General features: G+C 39.8%; 1 protein-coding gene across 3 annotated transcripts in view; it reads left to right on the top strand.

Moving 5' to 3' along the window:
• The window catches only part of RAB27A (RAB27A, member RAS oncogene family), a 30,116-nt gene that overhangs the window by 4,452 nt on the left and 6,253 nt on the right, over positions 1 to 19,411 (top strand). Inside the window, exons 2-3 of one of the 3 annotated variants that reach the window (XM_059482557.1) lie at positions 5,978 to 6,093; positions 18,183 to 18,355. In XM_059482557.1, coding sequence (XP_059338540.1) covers positions 18,203 to 18,355 — 153 coding nt within the window. In that variant the 5' untranslated portion in view covers positions 5,978 to 6,093; positions 18,183 to 18,202. Of the gene's footprint in view, positions 1 to 5,977; positions 6,094 to 14,178; positions 14,238 to 18,182; positions 18,356 to 19,411 lie in introns of those variants that run through there. The other 2 variants (XM_059482559.1, XM_059482558.1) reach the window with 2 other exon arrangements.

The raw sequence follows: 19,411 nt of genomic DNA, 5'->3' as shown, positions 1-19,411 counted from the left end.
CCATATTTTTTCTTGGAATGGTGTCAGGATAGACATTTCTGTACAGAGATGCTGTTAACCAAGTTTGAAGATAGTACTGTCTGATTGTGTTTCTTCTGAATTTCGTAGCAAAATTCTTGTAATTTTAGATTGGATAAATATAAGTTGGAGTTATTAAATTAAGTTAGAGTTGTTAAAGTAGTAGTTTTTAAAATGTTCTTTATCTATAAAATGGAAGAGGTGAATATAAATATTTGATAACTTTGTAGAATTGTCAGTTTGGATATAGCCCACAGGGCTGGAGAGCCTGCTGTGTGTCAGGAGGAGCTGCAGAGCAGGCTTTGGGAGGCCTGTGAAAAGAGCATGCTGCAAAAGTGGAATCATGCTTTTTAGTAGGTTTTGAAACAGAAGACAGCTCCTCCTCCTCCAGATCTAAACTGCTGATGTGGTGAAACATCACTGGATTCATTCCATTATCTTTTTAATAATAGATGTGCTTAAATTTAATTTGCTTCTAAAATAGATATAGTGTCTTTTAAATCCAACTTGAAAGTAAATGTAAAATTGAATTGCTGTCACAGTATGTGCTGCAGCAGGTACAACCTGGGCAGCTGGTGGGTTTCCCTTGCAGAACTGGAAACTCTGCTGGTTTTCAGGGGAAGCACACATCCTACTCCTCCCTTTATCCAGTCTGCCATTTTTTTGCCAATTTTTCACAAAGTGTTCAGGAAGTTCAGATCTTTGTGGTTTCTTCCCCTCTGTAAAAGTGTTAAAGCTGATCAGCAGATTCAAATGTTGGGGGAGAAGGCAGAAATAATGGAAATTCAGTGTCTCTGCCCCTCTCTAATGAGCTTTGTTTCCTTAGGAAACCAGGCTAAGAGGCATGTCCTCATTTCAGCTTTGTTGTTTGCATTGCAAATTTGGAGCTTTGTTCCAAGAAGTCCTTATTGCATTCATAATCTCAAGTGTGGTGTGTTGAGCCTTAGGGAATTTTTCTTCAGCCTAGCATCCTGTGGGAGCATGAAGAATGGGAGCAGTAACGTTTTTAGTAATTGGGAGTCACTCAGGGAGTGGAATGGGGCCAATGGAAGTGACAGACCTTCTGTGGTAAGGTACTGCAGAATCACCACCTTTCCAAGCCCACCCATTCCTCCTGCACAGCCTGAAGGAAGGCAGATCAACCAGTCAGGTTAGTTAACCTGGGGAGTCACTGAATAAATGGGAATATGAAGGAGCTCTCATGTTAATGGTGTTCATGCTTTAAGAAATGGTAGAAGAAAATAGGCATCCCAGGTGTTTAATTTGGTTTCATGTGCTTTATTGCATGGAAGATCAAACAATACACTGCAGCAGCAATACTTTGCTGTAGCTCAGAAGCAGCAGACTTCTCTGTCTGCCACATAGTTCACATAATTAACCTTTCCATTTTTCCTCCTGAGAGCAGAGTTAAAGTGCAAAAGGCACTCTTGATAGCTTGTGAGGAGAATGATGAACCACTTGCCCTATTAAGTAGATCAGAAAAGATGTGAACAGGATATCCTTGTGCTGGAAAGAAAACCCAGCTCTGCTGAGATTGGTTTTTCAAACAGTATGTTGGATCAGGTAGTGCCAAGAATAAACACATATCCATTAAGCTGAAGTGTGGATAAAAATATGACAGAAACTTTCAAAGCTGTATTAATATAGGATTGTAAAACATTGAAAATCCTTTCTTAGATAGCTGTAGTGCACATGTTCCTTTAAATGGGCATAGCAGCTTCCTGTAAAGATACTGTTTTTTAATTAAAAAGCTGACTTAGTCATCAACCCTTTAAAGTAGATAAAGATCATTGATCTGAAATGAGGTTTGTAGCTCTTCAGGCTGAAGAGAGAGACATCAGATTATTGGTGGGCTTTTACAGCTTCTCACCCAGTGCAGGCTGCTGGTGTCTCCTGCAGTGCTGCTCCAGGTGCTCCCTGCATGCACTCAGCCTGCACTGCATGGGTCTTACAAAATGTGAACCAGCACAGTCTCTCAGAAGAACTGTAGCATGTCAAATAATTCATCCATCTTTAGGTTAAATGTTCTTTTGAGTACAGGTGATGTAATTTGAGTAGTGTGAATGTTGCCAAAATACCATTTTCTGCATACAAAATGATCACATTTGCTGCTCATTTCACTCAAAACAAATAATCATGTTTATTCATACAGTTTTTATTGCTATTTTAAATAAACCTTGTTTCACCATTTCTTGGTGTTGTACCATCTTGTACAAGGACATGTACAACAGTATTTTTTAATACTATTTTTTTCTGATATTTCAGAACTGTAATAACAGAGAATCTGATTTAAATATTAAAGGATTCCTTCCTTCCCCTTTTGATTCAGATCTGGAATAGGCATCTCCACTTTGCCTTGGGACAGACTGCATAATACAAAGTGCTGTAGAGGCAGAGGCTTGCAGTTCTGACAGAATTGACAGATCAATTAACTTGTTGGGGATAATTTTACTAATCTTTTCTGAGGTCAAATATAACCATATATAAATCTTATTTGGGAAGCAGTCTTTTGATGTTTTTTTCTGATGACGGAGTTTGGTCTAAAGTTTTTTGAAGTGCTGCTAAGGATTCCTGTCTTTAGGCAGTATGATGTTCCATGAAAGCAAAATTGATGCTTTTCATTTGTTGATTCTTTTACTGTTAACTTTTTATTGTTGAAGAGACCATGGTAATTCTTAGAAGTTAGTTATCTGGAGACTCTCTTGCAGTGCATTATTTTTAAGAGCCTCCTTTTTATGTACAATGCTACAGATCTTAAATATGCCAATGCTTTATCACATGCAATGCTAAAAGAAAGCTCTGTCACCATTACTAGAAATTGCCTAGATTGGCTTACAGTTGAAAGAACATAATGAAAGTTTTACTCTATAATATTGCTAAATATTTAGCAGTTGTGCCTTTGGGTAGCAGGAAGGCCTGCCTGCCCTACTTTTATTTTAATCACTCAAGGGATATTTCATTATTTGGTCCTGGCAAAGTCCAGCTATAACAGTTCTGGTGTGAAAGCTGATTTTGTTAGTGTGGGTTGTCTTTTTTTAAAATATTTTTTAAAGGATATTGATGAGAGGAAAGCAAAAGAAAGAAGTCTTTTATATGGAATTTACCTCCTCCTTTCAGGTCCTTTCAGTTCTGCCCTGAAGTACTGGCATGCTACTGCAGAGCAGGGGCAGATGACACTGATGTTAGGCACAGCTCTTGGCTTTGGAAACAGTTCTGTAGCATTATCTGAAATGGGTTCTTACTAGATCCAATTCTCCCAGTCCTCTCTCCAGTGGCAGATGTCTTTATTTCTGCAGGCAGGTAACAACCCAGCATTTTTCTTACAGAAGAAGCATCTGCTACAGGACAGTTTGTACATCTGCAACTTTCCTCAAGGAGTGTGTGAAGGCAAATATTCTGATGCTTATACTGAAGAATGCTCCACACTGTTAACTGTGTTTACCTCCTCACATTTTCTCCTAAATTCCTAGGCCTGTAAAGCATAGGAAAGTTTTACAAGTAAACCATAAATTCCATGCATTCAGATCCTCTTGTTCATAAAACTTGTAAAAACATGGGCAATATTGAATAACTGAGTAGATAGGTACTCCTTTGTAGAGCTGGAGCTTCAAAACTACATTTCACAGTTTCAGTAATTTTGATGCCCTACATAAAGTAAGAAATTGCCCAAGCTCCTACAACCCCCTAGGGCTGGGGTAGCAGTGGGAGGAAGGCTCACCTTGGGCTGCCTGCAGTGGTTCCTGTTCCAGCTGTTGCTGCTTGGTTGGTGTTTGCTTCCTGCCACCACAGCAGGGCTGCCTCAGCTGCCTGTGCAGCACTTGCCGAGAGGCTGCAAACGTGTTTGTTTAAAAACAGAGACTATAAGTAACCAAACATTGATGTCCTCCCAGTTCATAACTCTCCAGTTTGAGATCAACATAACTTCACCCTCACAAAGAAAGCTTTATTTCAGCTGTACCTTTCTGGCAAAGTCTTACTGTTGTGGATAAAACCCTTGCCTGGTAGGAAAGAAGGAAGAATTAGTTGGTGTTCCTCACACCAAGCTGGTAAGTGACAAGTTAAACAGCCTCATTTCATCCTGAAATAAAACACTGAAGACTGGGGATTATTTATTAATTATTTTCCCACTAAAGATGGCAAACATCTGACTATATGGAAGAGTTTGAACTCCATTTACATTGAGAGAGATTGAGGTTGAGGTTCCAGACAGTTTGTGCTTAGTGTGTGTGTAGTTATCCACCAGGGCTGTTTGCAACATGGCAGGAGAACTGCTGCTTTGTCTGTCAACACTTCTTATCCTGTTCCTCCTTCTGCACTCTGGAGCAGTTACCAGACATTCTACTGTGCTTGTGGTCTGAATATTTCTTCACAGTTAAGCAAATGTGCTGGTATTGATCAGGGAAGCAAGCAGTTAAAGATTAAAAATGTGCATGTTGCTGAAAATTGAGCACAATTCTGTTTTTTAATTGCATGTGGGAGCAAAAGAGGGCCTTTGTCTCTAAAACTGGTGAAATTTTCAGAAGATTGGATTGAGCCAAGAGTGGATAGAGTTTTAAAAATTACAACCTGTAAGTAAATGTCAAAGAAATGGATTTTAGTTAATGCTGGAAAAATGTTAAGGCAGGGCATAAAAAAGTGTTCCAGCTCTGTATAATACAACTTAGATGTTCACCAGGGCAAGGAAAAAAAATTGCCTTGATTCACATGAAAAGAGTCAAGATAGTTGAGCACTGAAACAAGTGAGAGTTAAGAAGCTTGTGGAGTTGTCTTTGTTACTGGTAGATGCATCCATATGTTAAATATTTGTAGCAGCCCGTCTGCAGCACTTCTTAAATTATAAGATTGCAGACTAGCTGGAGACACCACCCTAATTTCCTTTCTTTGCTGCTCTTGAAGCAGCTTGAGGAAAGAAACTGAGACAAGAAAGGATTGTGCAAGGACACTTGTCTGCAAAAGCTCACATCAGCTAAATCTTACACGTGAGCGCAAAAGTTTCCTTGTCCACAGCTTTCAGTGCTCTCCTGTGAGCATCTCTAATGTTGGGGTGTCTGAGAGGGGACCCCCTCGTGGGGCTGCAGGGGCTGTGAAGGTCCTGTCTCATCCCTTGGGCCCAGTGCAGGGCCCTCCATGCAGTGAGTGCCTGGTGCAGACACTGGTGCTGAAACTGGGGCAGACCTGTGGATTCTGCCTCTTGTGAACCGACTCACTGAAGAGCTGGTTTACATGTTAAAGCAGTAGCTTTATTTCCTTGAAGTTATTTAAGTGTTTAAAATGTCTGCATGTGTCTCTTAGGACTGTGCAGGGACAGGAGCTTGTAGCTTTAGTGTCTGTGTTTCAGAAAGTTTCTGGCAACATCCTCACTCTGATCTCTTCTTGGAGCTTGTTGCCATCAGAAGTGGTTCAGCAGAAAGGACTGGACAGAGATGCCTACAAAGCCCAATGGTACAGCTGCCACTGTCCTCCCAAACCCTTTCAGATTCTGTTCCCATGGTCTCTCTCTGTGGTGTCTTTGCCAGTTTTGTAATCAGGATCTTTTTCTGCTGTCTGTAAAGATGAGAAATAAAACCAGTTTGGGGAACTTTGGTGCTTGCTGTATTTCAATAGAGTAAACTACTGCGTTTGCTGTATTTTATTTTTTGGGTATACTTAGAAAAAGTTGTGCTCCCACATTGCAACTTCCTCTCCCAAAGACAAGGAGGAGGGTCAGTGGTTTATGCAAGGTTTGAGGTGTATTACCTGGTTGAGGGAGATCTAGTTAGCTACTTTGTTCACTTTTAAAAGGGGGAAAAGAGATCACTTGATCGGTCAGTAAGACCACATGACAAGCAGCTGAATGTAATTAGGTGGGGAGGGTGCTTGTGTGGGGCTGGCAGCTTCCCATGCCCTGCAAATGTTAGAGCTGTTAGTCTGAACTACACTATTTTGGTTTTATTTCTTTCTCTGCTGATGCTTCCTGTAGATGAGAAATGGCTCTTTTTGCATGACTATGGTATTCAAGAGATCTGACCTGTGTCAGGAAACTTGTCAGTGAAGCACATTTGGAAAACTACAGATCCATTCAGTTGTTGAACATAGGTATGTAAACACTTTCTCTTTTCTGTTTATTTTCAGAAGATTTATTACATTGTTTTCCTTGAGCTGACTGTGCCAGCTGTTCTGTTCAGAGTTTCGAAACACTGTTGCTGCACTTTAATAAGCTGCCTGGAATATTCTGACTTTGAGAGTTCAGCATTGCTGCATCCTCCTGTTCTAGAGGGAAATGTAAAGCTGGGGAGTACACTTGGTTTATGTAACACAGGCTTTGGGGTTAAATGACAAAACTGCAGCTCTTTTGTGTGTATTTAGTCATTGCTTTTCATAAGTAAATCAGTCAGACTTAAATACAAACCAGGGTAAGTTTATTAAGAAAATAAATAAAATGACTGCAGTGAGCAATGTCTGGATCCAGGAGCCATAAGATGCCTGTTCTGGTCCCAAATCATCAGCCTACATTGTCTTCTGTGGCAAACTTGTTCTGCAGGGAAGGTACAATTAGACCCCTGATAGTAGAGTGTGCCGTGCAAAAAACATTTAAAATACTGAACAGACTAACACAGTATTTTCAAATGTTGCAGTGCTTGAACTCTCCCCCCCTGTTTCTTCCTGTGTTCCTATTAGCATTTAAAGTTAAATGATACTGAATAAAACAGTCCTTTAGAATGGCAGGGTTTTTAACTGCATTGTGCACCAACATGTTTGTTATCATGTTTGCTGAAGGGATGATAAAAGGCATGAACATGGTGTGTTGCACAGGCTGTTACTTTTAATTGCAAAAAAAAAAAAATTGACTAGCATGGAACCATGAGCGCTCATCTAGTTCATTCCTTGTTCAATCGTATAGTAATGACTTGAGTCTTAAAATTAATTCTGATAAAAGCAATAGGAAGGTGGGCTGTTATTACTGTGTTTTGGATCTCCTTTGGAAGAAACTCAGAGTATATGTACCCACCTGACTAAGTCGTGCCATGCCACCCCAAGCATGATTTTAATCAAGCATCCTTTCTAGCCTTGTGTTTACCAGCATTTTCCTGGTCATGAACCAAAACTCCAGTTTTTATAGACTGCAAATAACCAAGGAGGAGTTGTTCAGGGAACAGAACAGTATTCTTCTCCACTTCTCTGGAGGTCACAAGGCTTTCCCAGGGTTTTATTTGATGTCTAGCACAGAATGTCTCAAGATGACTTTTCTCCTCCAGATCATCAACAGCTGACTTATGTTTGTAACAGAAGTGAGAAATTAATAAATGTAGTTCAATAAACATATTTTCTTACTGTTTCCTTATAGTCATCCCCAGTGTATGAAAAGTTGATATAAAATAAATGGGAAAAAGGATTATGTAGACATTGATGCTTGGCTTACTGTTTTTGTTTTTCCTGTGCTGTTTGGATGGCTTGGTTGTTGTAGCTGCTTCACTGTAATTTACTGTTACATAATACTTTCATTAATTGCATTACATGTGCATTTTGAATGTGTTACAGAAACTATTTCTAGCACATTTTAGTGCAGTGATTTCTAATAGCCTAAGTTATTTGAGGATTAAATTTTGATAATGCTGGAATTCTTTTTTTACAGTGCAAAACAATATGCTAGCATTTGGTGCTGCTACCCTTTCCTTCACCACAGTCTTCCTGGATTTCAGTGTATTTGCATGTTTCCAATGTGTCTTTCATTTATAAAAGTCTTAAACAAAATAGCCTTAGTAATTAAGCCTGGTAAAGACAAACTGGGAATCTAATTCAGCTGGGCTTCATTTAGCATGTCACTAACAACGGCATTAAAGAGAAATAGTAACATTTTCCTGAAGAAAAAGAGTTAAAAAAGACCAACAAAAATTCTGAAACTATAGAAAATTTAGAATGTCCTTAAAAAAATCTTAAAACTAGTTAAAAGATCTGGAAGTATCTTAGTAGAAGGAGAAAAATAAGCTCTAGACAATGGGAAGGAGAAAAAGGAGTAACTTTTATTTGGTCTTCTAAAATGTTTTACTTCATAACTAAGAAACACTATAGTTCCTGCTTCTGAATTTATTTAAACACTGTGACATAGGGATAAAATTTCTTTTTAAAAATCTGTTTTGATTCATTGTGATGCAGCTGTTGTTATAAGCAGAAAAACTGGGATCTTGGTGAGGCAGTTCTCTGGGAGTGAGTGGGTTGGTTAGCACAGCTCCACCATAGGCACTGCAGCTGTGCTGATTAGTGCTGAGATTTTCTTTTTTCACAAACTTAATTTATTTTTACTGAAATCCCATTATTGGATTCTTAGATTCTTCTGTAGTAAATCACATGCAGTGATTTAAAATCAAACCAAATGCTGCAAGCCAAAGCCAGTCTTCTAGCAGAAGATGAAACACCAGCCCCTACTTTAATGAGACTTTCCATACAGAAACTCTTGTGGGACAGTACCATTACATACTCCCTTTTTCTTGTGACTTGTGCTCAGAAGGGCATAGCTGAATAAATTCTTTCCTATTACTTACCCTTTATATTCCATTCTTCATTTCAGAGCTTTTGATGCCTTTCTCAGTTATGGTGTAGAATTGTTCTGTGAAGTTGGTTTGGCAGTTTGTGTGAGATTTTTGAGTTCCTCACAAGCATACAACATTTCTATTTGGTGTCTCACCAGCCAGCACAGTCTGTATGCACTGTGGTGTGATAACTGCATACACATTTCCCTGACATAGTTTTTGACAGGAAACTTGCACTGCTTGGATCAATTAGAGCATTCTGACTGGCAATTTATTTTCATAGAAAAGCTTTGTATATTTTTTCTGGAACTTGGGTTATAGTGGTGGTTGTCTGTAGGCTTACTGTTGCCTAAGCCATTTATTAGCTATAAACTGAACCATTCTGAATTTTAATTGAAGACTTCTAAGGGTAGAGGTAGGGAAACTTGAGGATGCTTTGTGTGCCTGAAATGTTATGAAAGAATTATTTAGGAAGGCACCTACAGCATGAAAAGCAACCTGCCAGGTTTCAGGTGAGGTTTTACTCTACAGCCATCTTGGGCCCCTCCCTCCATCTGGGAATAACTATAAGGAAAGGTATGGGCAAACTCTGGCATTGGACTTGTGCTGCTTTTTGATTTCTTTGCTCATATATTCCTCTATAACACCAATTAGTGTAAGGAATTCAGGTTTGCTGTGCTGTTTATCTCAGGAACCTGTGCTGTATATCAGGATTTAACTATAATTCATGCTGTATTATGGGATTCTGATCTGAGCAGTGAGATAAATATTGTTGGCAACTCAGGTTGAAAAACAGCAGGCTTTTTGAATGGAAGCTTTGTGTTGAGCAGATCAGGCTGCTACTCAGTGCTTCTTTTGAATTATGCCTTCCCTGAGGCTCTAGAAAGCTGTGCTAGGACAGGAATTGAAGCCAGCATTTTGCCAAAGCACTGTCTGAGTAGTTTGGCAGACAGCAGGGCCTCAGGAGAGGGCTTGGGCAGTGGTGATTTGTGCTGCAGTTCCAGAGCTGTTCAAGGGAGGATAGGGTGGAAGTAGGGGCTTGGGTTTCAATTCCTGAAAGAAAAGCACACTCAAACACTGTAGTTTTAGCTTTGCTTTAGTTTGAGTGATACTTTTGAGCCACAAGCATGCTCCAAAGTGGCGGTGTCTTGCTGTCACACGAAGATTTCTGTGAATATTTGTGCTTTGCTGTTAGTGACTTCCTCAAGAGAACAGGTTGTGGCCTACTGAATACAGCCTATTTCAGTGGTTTTTTATTATGTAATAGGCATGTTAAGTTATGACCAGTGTATTCTCAGCAAGTTATTTCTAACCTTTTCATAGCATTTATGAGACACGGAAGCATCACATACACTCACTATTTCCAAACATGTTTACTGAACAAGTCCATTCTCTTTCTCAGACTGTAGCTATTACAGACTCTGAAATTAAAGGCTCAGTTTCTTTTTGAGATCTCTTAGGAGATGCCACCCACCTGTCAAACTCTTTGAAGTGTCTTGCTGCCAGCCTGCAGCTCTCAGTGGCTCCCTATGGCAGCATGACCTCAGGTAGGTCCAGTGAGCTCTGCACCTGCAAGGATGATTCTGTCAAGATTTTCTGATCTTTAAAAGATTGGGAGAAGTGAATGCTAGCTGTGAGCCTCAGTTTTATCAATCTAGATCTATCCTTCCATCTCTGTCCATTGTGTACCCTTCCTAGACTAGCATCTCTGACTGTCCTGTGATGCTGGATTTGAGGAGTAGAATAACCACCTTTTCTAGTTGCTGGACAGAATTTTAACTGACAGTTTCTCATGCTTTCCCTCAGATAACTATGAACTTATTTTGTCCTTTTTGTTACATTAATTTAAGAAATCCCACTGATTAAATATTTTCACCAGTAACTTATCATTCCTAATGTTGTGCCTGATATTCATGGGTAATAGTTTTCCATCTCACTAGAAATGGATATGGCTTAGTTGTTCAGTCAGTAACTTTGATAACCAGTCAGTGTTCTGGGGAGCAGGATGTTTTCACTGGTTGCTGGATGAATGATGACATTAGTCCTGTTCCAAAAGGCCATGATGCCTTGTGATTAGCTGCTTTAGAAAACTTCTGATGGACTTAAAATTTTTGGATATTTCAATGGCACCTAAATAACGAGAAAGCATTTAACTTGCTAAGAAATAACTAGAAGAACAACATGTTAGAGGTTCTCTATACTGTGACCCCTGTTAGTTTAGATCTCAATAGAGATCTAAGGAATGGCGGTGGCTGCTGAAGATAAGGTTGTTGAATCTTCCAATTAGCAGCCAGATTAGCAAGGAAAAGTGTTTACTTCCTGTGAAAAACAAAACCCCATGTATTTCCCAGTCCAAAGGATGAAAAGATGGATTAAATTCTGCACTGCAGTTCTTCCTGCCTCACCCTTTCCCCACATCATATTAGATGAATGGTGTAATTTTATAGTCCCATTTGTATCATATTTGTGTGGTCTTCACTTTTATCTAACAATGATTAGGAAGTATCTTCAGGTGTCTGGTAGCTGAGCTTCTCCATTGACTTCTAATTGTCCTGATCAGGGTAATTCATTTTGCCAGATTATTCCTCTCTAATGCAGGATGTATCTGGTATCCATAAGCTTGGCAGTGTAACCTCTTGAAGAATTATTTCTGTATTCCAGGTTATCTGGCCTATGAGACAAGGTAGAAGGTAGCTGAGAACTTTCCTGTTCCAAAAGAGAAATATATCTATGTCTATATTGGGGTTTTTTAAGAAGCTGCAAATATTTTCCTCTGGCCATTTACAGTGTGTGCTTTAATGGAATTAAACAAAGAGCATGGCTTCACTGACATGTATTGCAGTCTACTGAATCACCCATATAGGCACAATTACACTTTCTTTAGCACGTTTTTTTGGAGATGCCATTTCATTTATATTCTACCTGCACATATAAAACTGCTTCCTTTTTCATCTTCTGGATTTTTAACTTTTTAAAAAAATTATTATTATTCCTCTTACTGTGCATTTTCATGTGTTTGCTTATCTGCTGGAGGTTTTTATCTCCTGGAAAACCAAACCATTCCTTAAAGAAATATGCAATTCTTGCTATCCTGTGTGTTCTTATTCTCCTTTACCCTTTGGTGGTTATTTCTGTGGGCAGAAATAGAAGTGTGCTCTCTTTTCTTGCCCTTCTGAATTTGGAAGTGCTGCTGAATCAGTGGGTGGTCAGACTCATGGATACTTCCCATGTGTGACTATGGCCAACTTTGTGGGCGAGACCCCTGTGGCTCCTGTTTGTCAGAAACAGTTGGAAAATGTGTGTATCTGTGTAAGACTGTCCTTCATAATTCCTTGATCCCGTGAAGAGTAGGTACAGTGCAGTGATGTATTCCAGATGTTAAGGTTGGGCTGTGAGGAAGGAGGTGGGTCCCAAAGTGGTCAGAATTGTCACATTAGGGAGGTGCTGAGCATTGCTCTGAATTTCCTGTTTAGAAGCTAGTGAAAAAGCATGGAAGCACACTTGGAAGCCAGTGTGGCTTTATGCATTTATTAGAGGAAGAGGGGAATGGTTGAGGATGGAGTAAGTAGTGTGGAACTGCTTAAAAGAAATTAAAAATGCTTGCTTTACTCTCCCCAGTTACTCTGGAGTTGATTCGCTTTATAAAGATGTTTCAAAGCAGCTTCTGATGAGAGTACAAAGAGGCAACTTGTGAGGCAAAAGCTCTTGTTCCCAGGAGGGGGACAGATCAACTCTTTTCATCACATAGCATTGCAAATCTTCCTTTATCCACAGTATTTCCTTACCATGGAGAATGAACATGTTAGGAAGTGATGAGGGAACAGAGATGGTGCTGTGCTTTTTGCACAGAAGTTGAAGCTGCACAAAGTTCCTCCTGTATGGGGAGTGTTGAATAACCAACTGCAACATTCCTGCCTTTATTCTTTGTTTTTTTCCAGTTCCATGCTGCTTTTCATTCATTTGTGTAACTGAGATAACCTTTGAAACCCAGCTGCCTGATTGTTGTTGTGGTGATGCTGAAATGCAAATGCAATTGCAAAACTAACTGTTGTTTCATTTCCTGGCTTCTCCATTCCTGGTGTCTCCTGGTTTTCTGGAAATATAGTCCAGAAGCTGCTGTTTCCTTGCCTGGCCTGTTGTGCAAGGTTCTCACCACATCAGACCTGCTGCTCCACTTTTCTGGGTGGGATTTATAATTTTCTGTATCTCCTGTAGTAACTCATTCTCACAGTGCTTTGTGTGCCCATCAGTTTGTGCTCTCAAAATGCTGCAGTTGCAGTGATGCTGAAAAATGATTCTAGAGAACCTTCAGCTGAGTAAAAGTGAGATCAGCGTTTGGAGGCTAAAACTTCCCAGCCTGTGTTCTTGTACCTAGTTTTGCAGGTTCTTATGTATTTTGAGCACCCTTAAAATTAGATCTTTCCAAGAAAGAGGCACTTCTTAGACAGTGATCCTGCAATTCCTTAGAATTAATCTACAGTTGAAACTAAAAACATTGTAACAGTAAAATGTCAGGTAAAGCAATTGAAAGTAACCAAGGATTTTTTTTTTTCATGTTGTTTGTTACAGAAAAGGCCCAGAAGTTATGGAAAGTGTCATTTTGACCAAAACTAAAGTAAGCCAGGTCATACATTTTCCTAAGAAAAACAATAGTGCAGCTCAGAACATTTTGGTGAAGTGCATATTCATTAGTTCTCTTCCCCCAGCACAGCAGGAACTTGAGTTTATGAACAATTGTTGTCATGATGTGCTTACATTCCATTTGTATGGATCTGGCAGGTTTTAACAAAGCACATCTAACCAAGTGCTGACTAAGCAGGAACAATATTGAAGTGTCCCCTGTTTGGACAGAGCTGGCTGGTGTCTGACTGAGCAGTTCTTTGAGCACTCAGGTGCTGCTGGAGCCTGGAGCAGGGTGAGGCTGAGCAGGAATGTGGCTATGGCCTTGCTGCACTGTGGCGGCAGGGACTACTGACTTACTCCTCTGCACTCTGCATCACTTTCTCAGTTTTTCTGCTGGAACAGATGGAGTGATACATGAAACACTCTCAAAGTGTAATTTTGTGTAGTGCCTTGGTGAAAAAAAAATTGTATGAATTGATGTGCACTTGCAGATTCATCAAATCTGTACAAATCTCACTGAGAGACCTGTAGTGTCTTCTTTTTCTGTTTTTGGGGGATTTTGGTTTCATTTTTCCCCAATGTCCATGTCAACTCTAATCCCCAGCATGGAGCCTCAACAGAAAGGAAACAGTTTATATGAAAGACTGCTGTATTCTCAAACCAGAGGTAAAGAATGTAAAGCTATAACTGAGCGGGTGTGATCCATATACTCCATCATTATTGCATTTTTGAATGAAAACCCCTGCTGGGAACAATGCAATTGTTTAAAGATGTGTGGGTGAATTTGCAGCAACTTTAGATCGGTTTCAAGGCAGGTCTTGCACAAATCTCTTTTGAAATGCTGTTTGCCTCTAGGAATAAAAGGGACATGTGAGCTGTGTAATTGCTTGCCAGCCATGCAGTGAGGCAGCACCCTCCTAGACACAGACACGGGCACACCTCTTTATCTCTGAGCACCCATCAACGTGGATGCAAACAGCTGACACGTAAGCCTCTTGGCTGTGTGCTGAAGAGGTGGTGCTGGAAAAGTACTCCTGCTGGAAGTACTATCTCCAGTGTGCCCTGACTATTCCTTTTGCAGAGTTTGGGGTAAGTGGTATGCCTTACTTTAAACTGATGTGCTTGAGGATTGTCTGATTAGGGGCATGTTCAGATTTCCTGAATTTTACACTGTGTATGCATGCATGTGTTGATTTGCAGATCAATGCTTCTGTTTTTTTTTTTTTTTTTTTTTTTTTTTTTTATTTGCTTGTTTCTACGTATTCATCTCTTTTGCCTTCTTCCTTTTTCCTTCTTTCCATCAGCTCAGTAGCAGCACAAGAGTTGCATGTTTTGTGTAAGACCAGTTCAGGAAGCATATTCGCATATTCCCTATTCCCATACTGCATGGGGGAAATCCTGCATGCCAAGCCAATTTCCCTAATTTATACAGCAGCAAATCTGCCACAGTCTGGAATATTTTATCACACAATAGTGCTGTCATATCTGTGTCCCAGAAGCAAAAAGATGAACCCATTAACAATGATGTCTGTAATGTGAAAGTATCTCAGACTAGGAAATGCAGGGAACAAGAAGAGCACTTGATTTGGAGAGAATCCCTTCTTGATAAGGCCTGATGTGTGTGTGTGTGTGTGTGTGGAGGCTCCAGAGCAGCAGCTGTACAGGCACAGCTCAAATGCTGGCTGTGGGGGTCCTGTCAGCCATGGAAAAGGCCAGTGGATCTTTTCCAGCACTTGTTCATAGCTCTTGTCCCTCTGCATACCAGGCAAAGTGCAAAGCCAGAGCTGAATCGGATTTCAGGAGGGATTTACAACAGGCAAAACTGTGGAGGGCTTGATGTAGAGCTTAAAACTCTGTCCATTGGTGATTTTTTAACCAAGGAGTTCATACTCTTAGAAGCAAGATATGGGAACAATTTTGTTTTGGTGACCTGGTGAATTCTAATTGTATCATTAGTGTTTTTCAGAATCTTCCTTTTCTACCTCCTACTCTCCTGTTATGTGAGGTATGGAAAAGTGGAAGGGAAGACTGGAAAGTGTGAAGTAATAAAGCCTAATTTTAAAAAAAAGCAAAATTGAAAGGAAAAAATGGGGTGGGTTTTAGTAAGAGGGCTACAATTTTTAAAAGCTTCACAGCAGTTTTTGCTGTGAATATACTTTACAGTGAATCTATTCTTATTTCTCTTATGTGAAACTGAATGTGTCTGGACACTAGGACTGCAGGTCTCGGAAGTAGAGGGTGGAGATCACTTTTTAAATATTTGTACAGGGAGGAGGACAAGGCTTGAAACTGCTATGAAAATAGCTCTTTACATGTCTCCGAGGATAGGTTAACTCTGCAGGGTTTCACAAGAACCACTCCCTGGAGATATTTGAATAATAGATTGACTTTGTGGGGTGCAGTGAGAGGTGTGTGCATTTCAAAACCAGAGGAGAAAATTTCCTTCTCAAGCAAATCTTTTAGAAGACATTTTTAGAACCCTTCCTGTGAAGGGTTCCTCACCCTCTGTCAGTCCTTTGGAAGTTGTATTTTGTACCAAGCACAGGGAGAATTGAGTGGGCCAAATGATGAGTGTTTGTCCTGACAGACACTTTACAAATCAGATATGACAGTAGGAATACCTTTTTTTGCCTAATCTTGACCTTTCTGTTTTGGCCAGAGCTTTCACACAGCCCTGTCCAGTGGAAGGTGCAGCTGAAGTGTAACAGTTCCCTACAGCTCCGAGGCAGAGCTGCAGTGCCCTTCCTTCCTCTGTGTGGTCTTGCTGAGGGTAAATCAGCAGTGATCAGCTGCACTGTCATTGGTACTTGTTAACAAAAGTATGTTCTGTGCACCTATAGCCACCCAACAGAAAACCTCTGTGCAGGTGGCATAGCACAGTAAGAGGCATGAAGCAAGCTTGTCTTTGTGTAATACACTGGCCCTAAGATTTACATCTAAGTTTTTAAAAGCAACAATCAATTTAGGAATCTTGAGACTGAAAGAACAAGTGCTTGAGTAGAAGATGAGCTTACACAGCTCTTAGCCATTTGAGAACGTGAGGGCAAAGGAAACACCATGTGTGAGATGGAAGTCTAAATAAAATGCAGTCTTTAAAAAAATCCATCTCTGTTTTTTTAAAATACTTTTCCTTCTGATACATTTCAATGAAAAGACTTTAGTAGAGCTACAAGAGAGGTGATCTGGTTTTACTTTTTTTTCCTCTGCCAACAGGGGAGAGGATTTAAAAAATGAAACAAGCCCACCAAAATTATTTTTGCTCGTACATGTGAGTGTGTCTGATGGATCAGAGTTCTTAATTTCTTCTGAAAATGTTCTTTTGTCAGTGTTTGGGCTGCCTGTTCAATTTGTTTACTTGAATATGCTGCTCCTTCAGACCTGTGTGGTGGATGCAGTCCTGCCGTTGTGCATTTATGTAAAAAGCTCACTGGTAATTTTTGCTGCAGAGCTCTCCCTTTCAGCCTTCTACTCTATTGCAAAACTTTGGTTAAAACACAGCAGTAGGATGTGAATTAGCCAGCTGTGGCCTAGTGGTGAGTGTGAACTCTGTCACCTAAACCCCCTTCCTGCAAGCTTTTACTGGCATTGATGGCATAATGTGAAATACACGTTGGCTGGGAAAAGGAGACTTCAGTGCTTTTCAAAATTGGAAAAAAGTGTCAGCTGCTTTCCACTGACTCTTCAGCTGGAGAATATCTGGGGTAAATCTGACCAGTCTGCTTTTTAGTAAGCTGCTTATGGCCACATCAAGCAGTCACAGCTCTGACTTGTAACCAAGAGCGACACCATTATAAAGGTGTGAAGCTTTAAGATGGTTACGGTTTTAGCTGAATGGTGGTGATTGACGCCCACATGCTGGAGACACAGTTTGTTCCAGACCTCAAGCTGTGAGTTGATATTCAAGAAATTAATTGGTGTTTTGCCATTGATGTAAACTACTGCAGTGTTTGGCTTGAAATTAATATCTTTATCTAGTTCAAGCTACAAGTAGTTCCAAAAATACTTACAGTTGAAACAGCAGATATTACTCTTTCAAAATTTTATTTCATAATCTATTTTTTTGTATTTTTGGCATCTTTTTCTGTCCTTCATAAGAGGCAATTTTATGCTGGTTTTCTGTTGCTTTTAGAGTGGTTATTTTAGGCTTATCTTTTCATGTTCATGTCTTTGAACACAGCACAAGGCAGCTCTCTACTGTTTGTTTTGGGGGAGGGAGGCTCAGTAGCTACTCAACAGGAAAGTGCCAGTGCACTTACATCAGCTTTTCTAGTACACGTGAAATTTGCCAGTGATTTTTGTTACACATTTTAGTTGTTCCTGCACTTAGATCAGACTATAGACAATATGGTTATTTTTGAAAAGGAAGAAAAAAGAGAGAAGTTTCTTAAATGTGTAATGAGCCATGGAAAAAAATGTGTGTGTTTGTTTAATGTCAATTCAGGATCAAGATTTAGTTTGAATGGCTAGCTAGCATCACAACACAAACTTTAAAAATTGAAAATTCTTCTTCAAAACCAAAACCTGAAGAAGAAAGTCTTATTCAAGACTAAAAAATAGCTATTAATAGAAAATTACTTTAAATTTTGTTTAAATATAGTGGACAGTCCAGGAAATTTTTTTTTTCATATGGTTCTAATGCCATAGTGAGTATGAGAATTGCATTGCTAGTACAATTAAGTAGCTTTTCCCAGCTTCCAGGAGGATTAATAACAGTTCTGCAGTTTCTGTTCCAGATACCTTGAATAGTTTGACCTTGATTTTCAGTCTTGCCTGAAGAAGTCAGAATTGTGTTGCCTTCCCTTTCCAGTAAGAGGAATGTAATAAAACTAAAAATGCACTTTTTCAGTCACAGCTGCATTTGATATTGGTAATTTGTGCAATTGAGAGTTTAAAGTGAAGGTGGTGTAAAGCAGCACAGAACTGGCCCCACCACTTGCTGCTTTGTAGTGCAGGGAGTGATTTGTGTTTTAAACATTTGTCAGAAGTCCTGGCAGAGTTCTGCACTAACTGTTCCTTTGTGCTTTGCTTTTTAAGGTGCCGCCTGAATTCTCACTATGTCTGATGGGGACTACGATTACCTCATAAAATTCCTAGCACTTGGTGATTCTGGAGTAGGAAAGACCAGCCTTCTTTACCAATATACAGATGGCAAATTTAATTCCAAATTCATCACAACGGTGGGCATTGACTTTCGGGAAAAGAGAGTGGTGAGTTGGTATGAAATGTGCTACTCGGAAATGGTGTCTGTCTGTGTGTAGGCCTGCAATCAGTGTGATTGTGTGCTTCATTCTGGGACAGGAAAGGCCTCATCTGACCTGGCTGTTTTTGTCATTGCTGTGTACAGACTTATTTCCCCAGAAGTTAAAGAGCTGATTCTAAGAAACCACTTTTTTCTGCTCAGCAGGTGTTGATGAGTGTGTCACCTCTGTGACTAGTGCACACAGGACCTGGAGTAGCACTTTTACTGTTGAACTCTTTTCACAAGGAAGAACTGAACTGTAGTAAAATGTTTTTGCTGGATATGAACTGAAATGACTACTGAACAATGGTGCAGGTTTTTAAGCATGTAAATGAAATGGTACCTGCAGCTGATCTGGCTTCCTAAGCAGTCACCACTAGCAGAGGAAAATTATGAAATATAAGGTTGCTTTTTTCAACCCCTGAATTGTTATTAAACTAAGCAAATGACTTCTCATATGAAGCTGAGCACTAGAATGCCATAACCGATTGGATGCTGGTCCTTACTGCTCTGAGAAATGGAGTGGGCACAAGCTTTTTGTTTTCACATACAACTGTTAAATGTAACAATTTACATTGTAACAATCTTTCATTGTAGCCTGGTGATTTCCAGTGTCCAGAAATCTGGATGGGGTAATGGGCATTGTGCAGACTCGTTTTTGGTGCATGACATGCACCACAGTAATTCAAGGACTAGATATCTTAGTAAAATGCCACACTGGTCTCTTGAATAAGTCATTGTCCCTTTAGTGGGATTGTAAACATGGTGGTTTACATGATCAGCATATTTGATAACTCAGGACAAGGTTTAGGCTTCAGAGCTTGAATCCTATAATACATAAACTTGCTGAATTTGTGGAATTGTAAAGATCTGTTTGTAGCTCTTGTAAGCTTATATACAATGACATTTGAAGGTAACGAAGATGACTTAACTTGAAGCATTCTAAACAAGAAATGAATCTATTTTTATCTGATCCTTCCAAGACTAATAAATGCCCTTATTTATTTTTTCATGCCGAGCAAAC

The sequence above is a fragment of the Ammospiza nelsoni genome, chromosome 14, assembly GCF_027579445.1.
Source record: "Ammospiza nelsoni isolate bAmmNel1 chromosome 14, bAmmNel1.pri, whole genome shotgun sequence".
In the NCBI taxonomy this organism is placed as follows: Eukaryota; Metazoa; Chordata; class Aves; order Passeriformes; family Passerellidae; genus Ammospiza; species Ammospiza nelsoni.
This window is presented reverse-complemented; position numbering and strand designations above follow the sequence as displayed.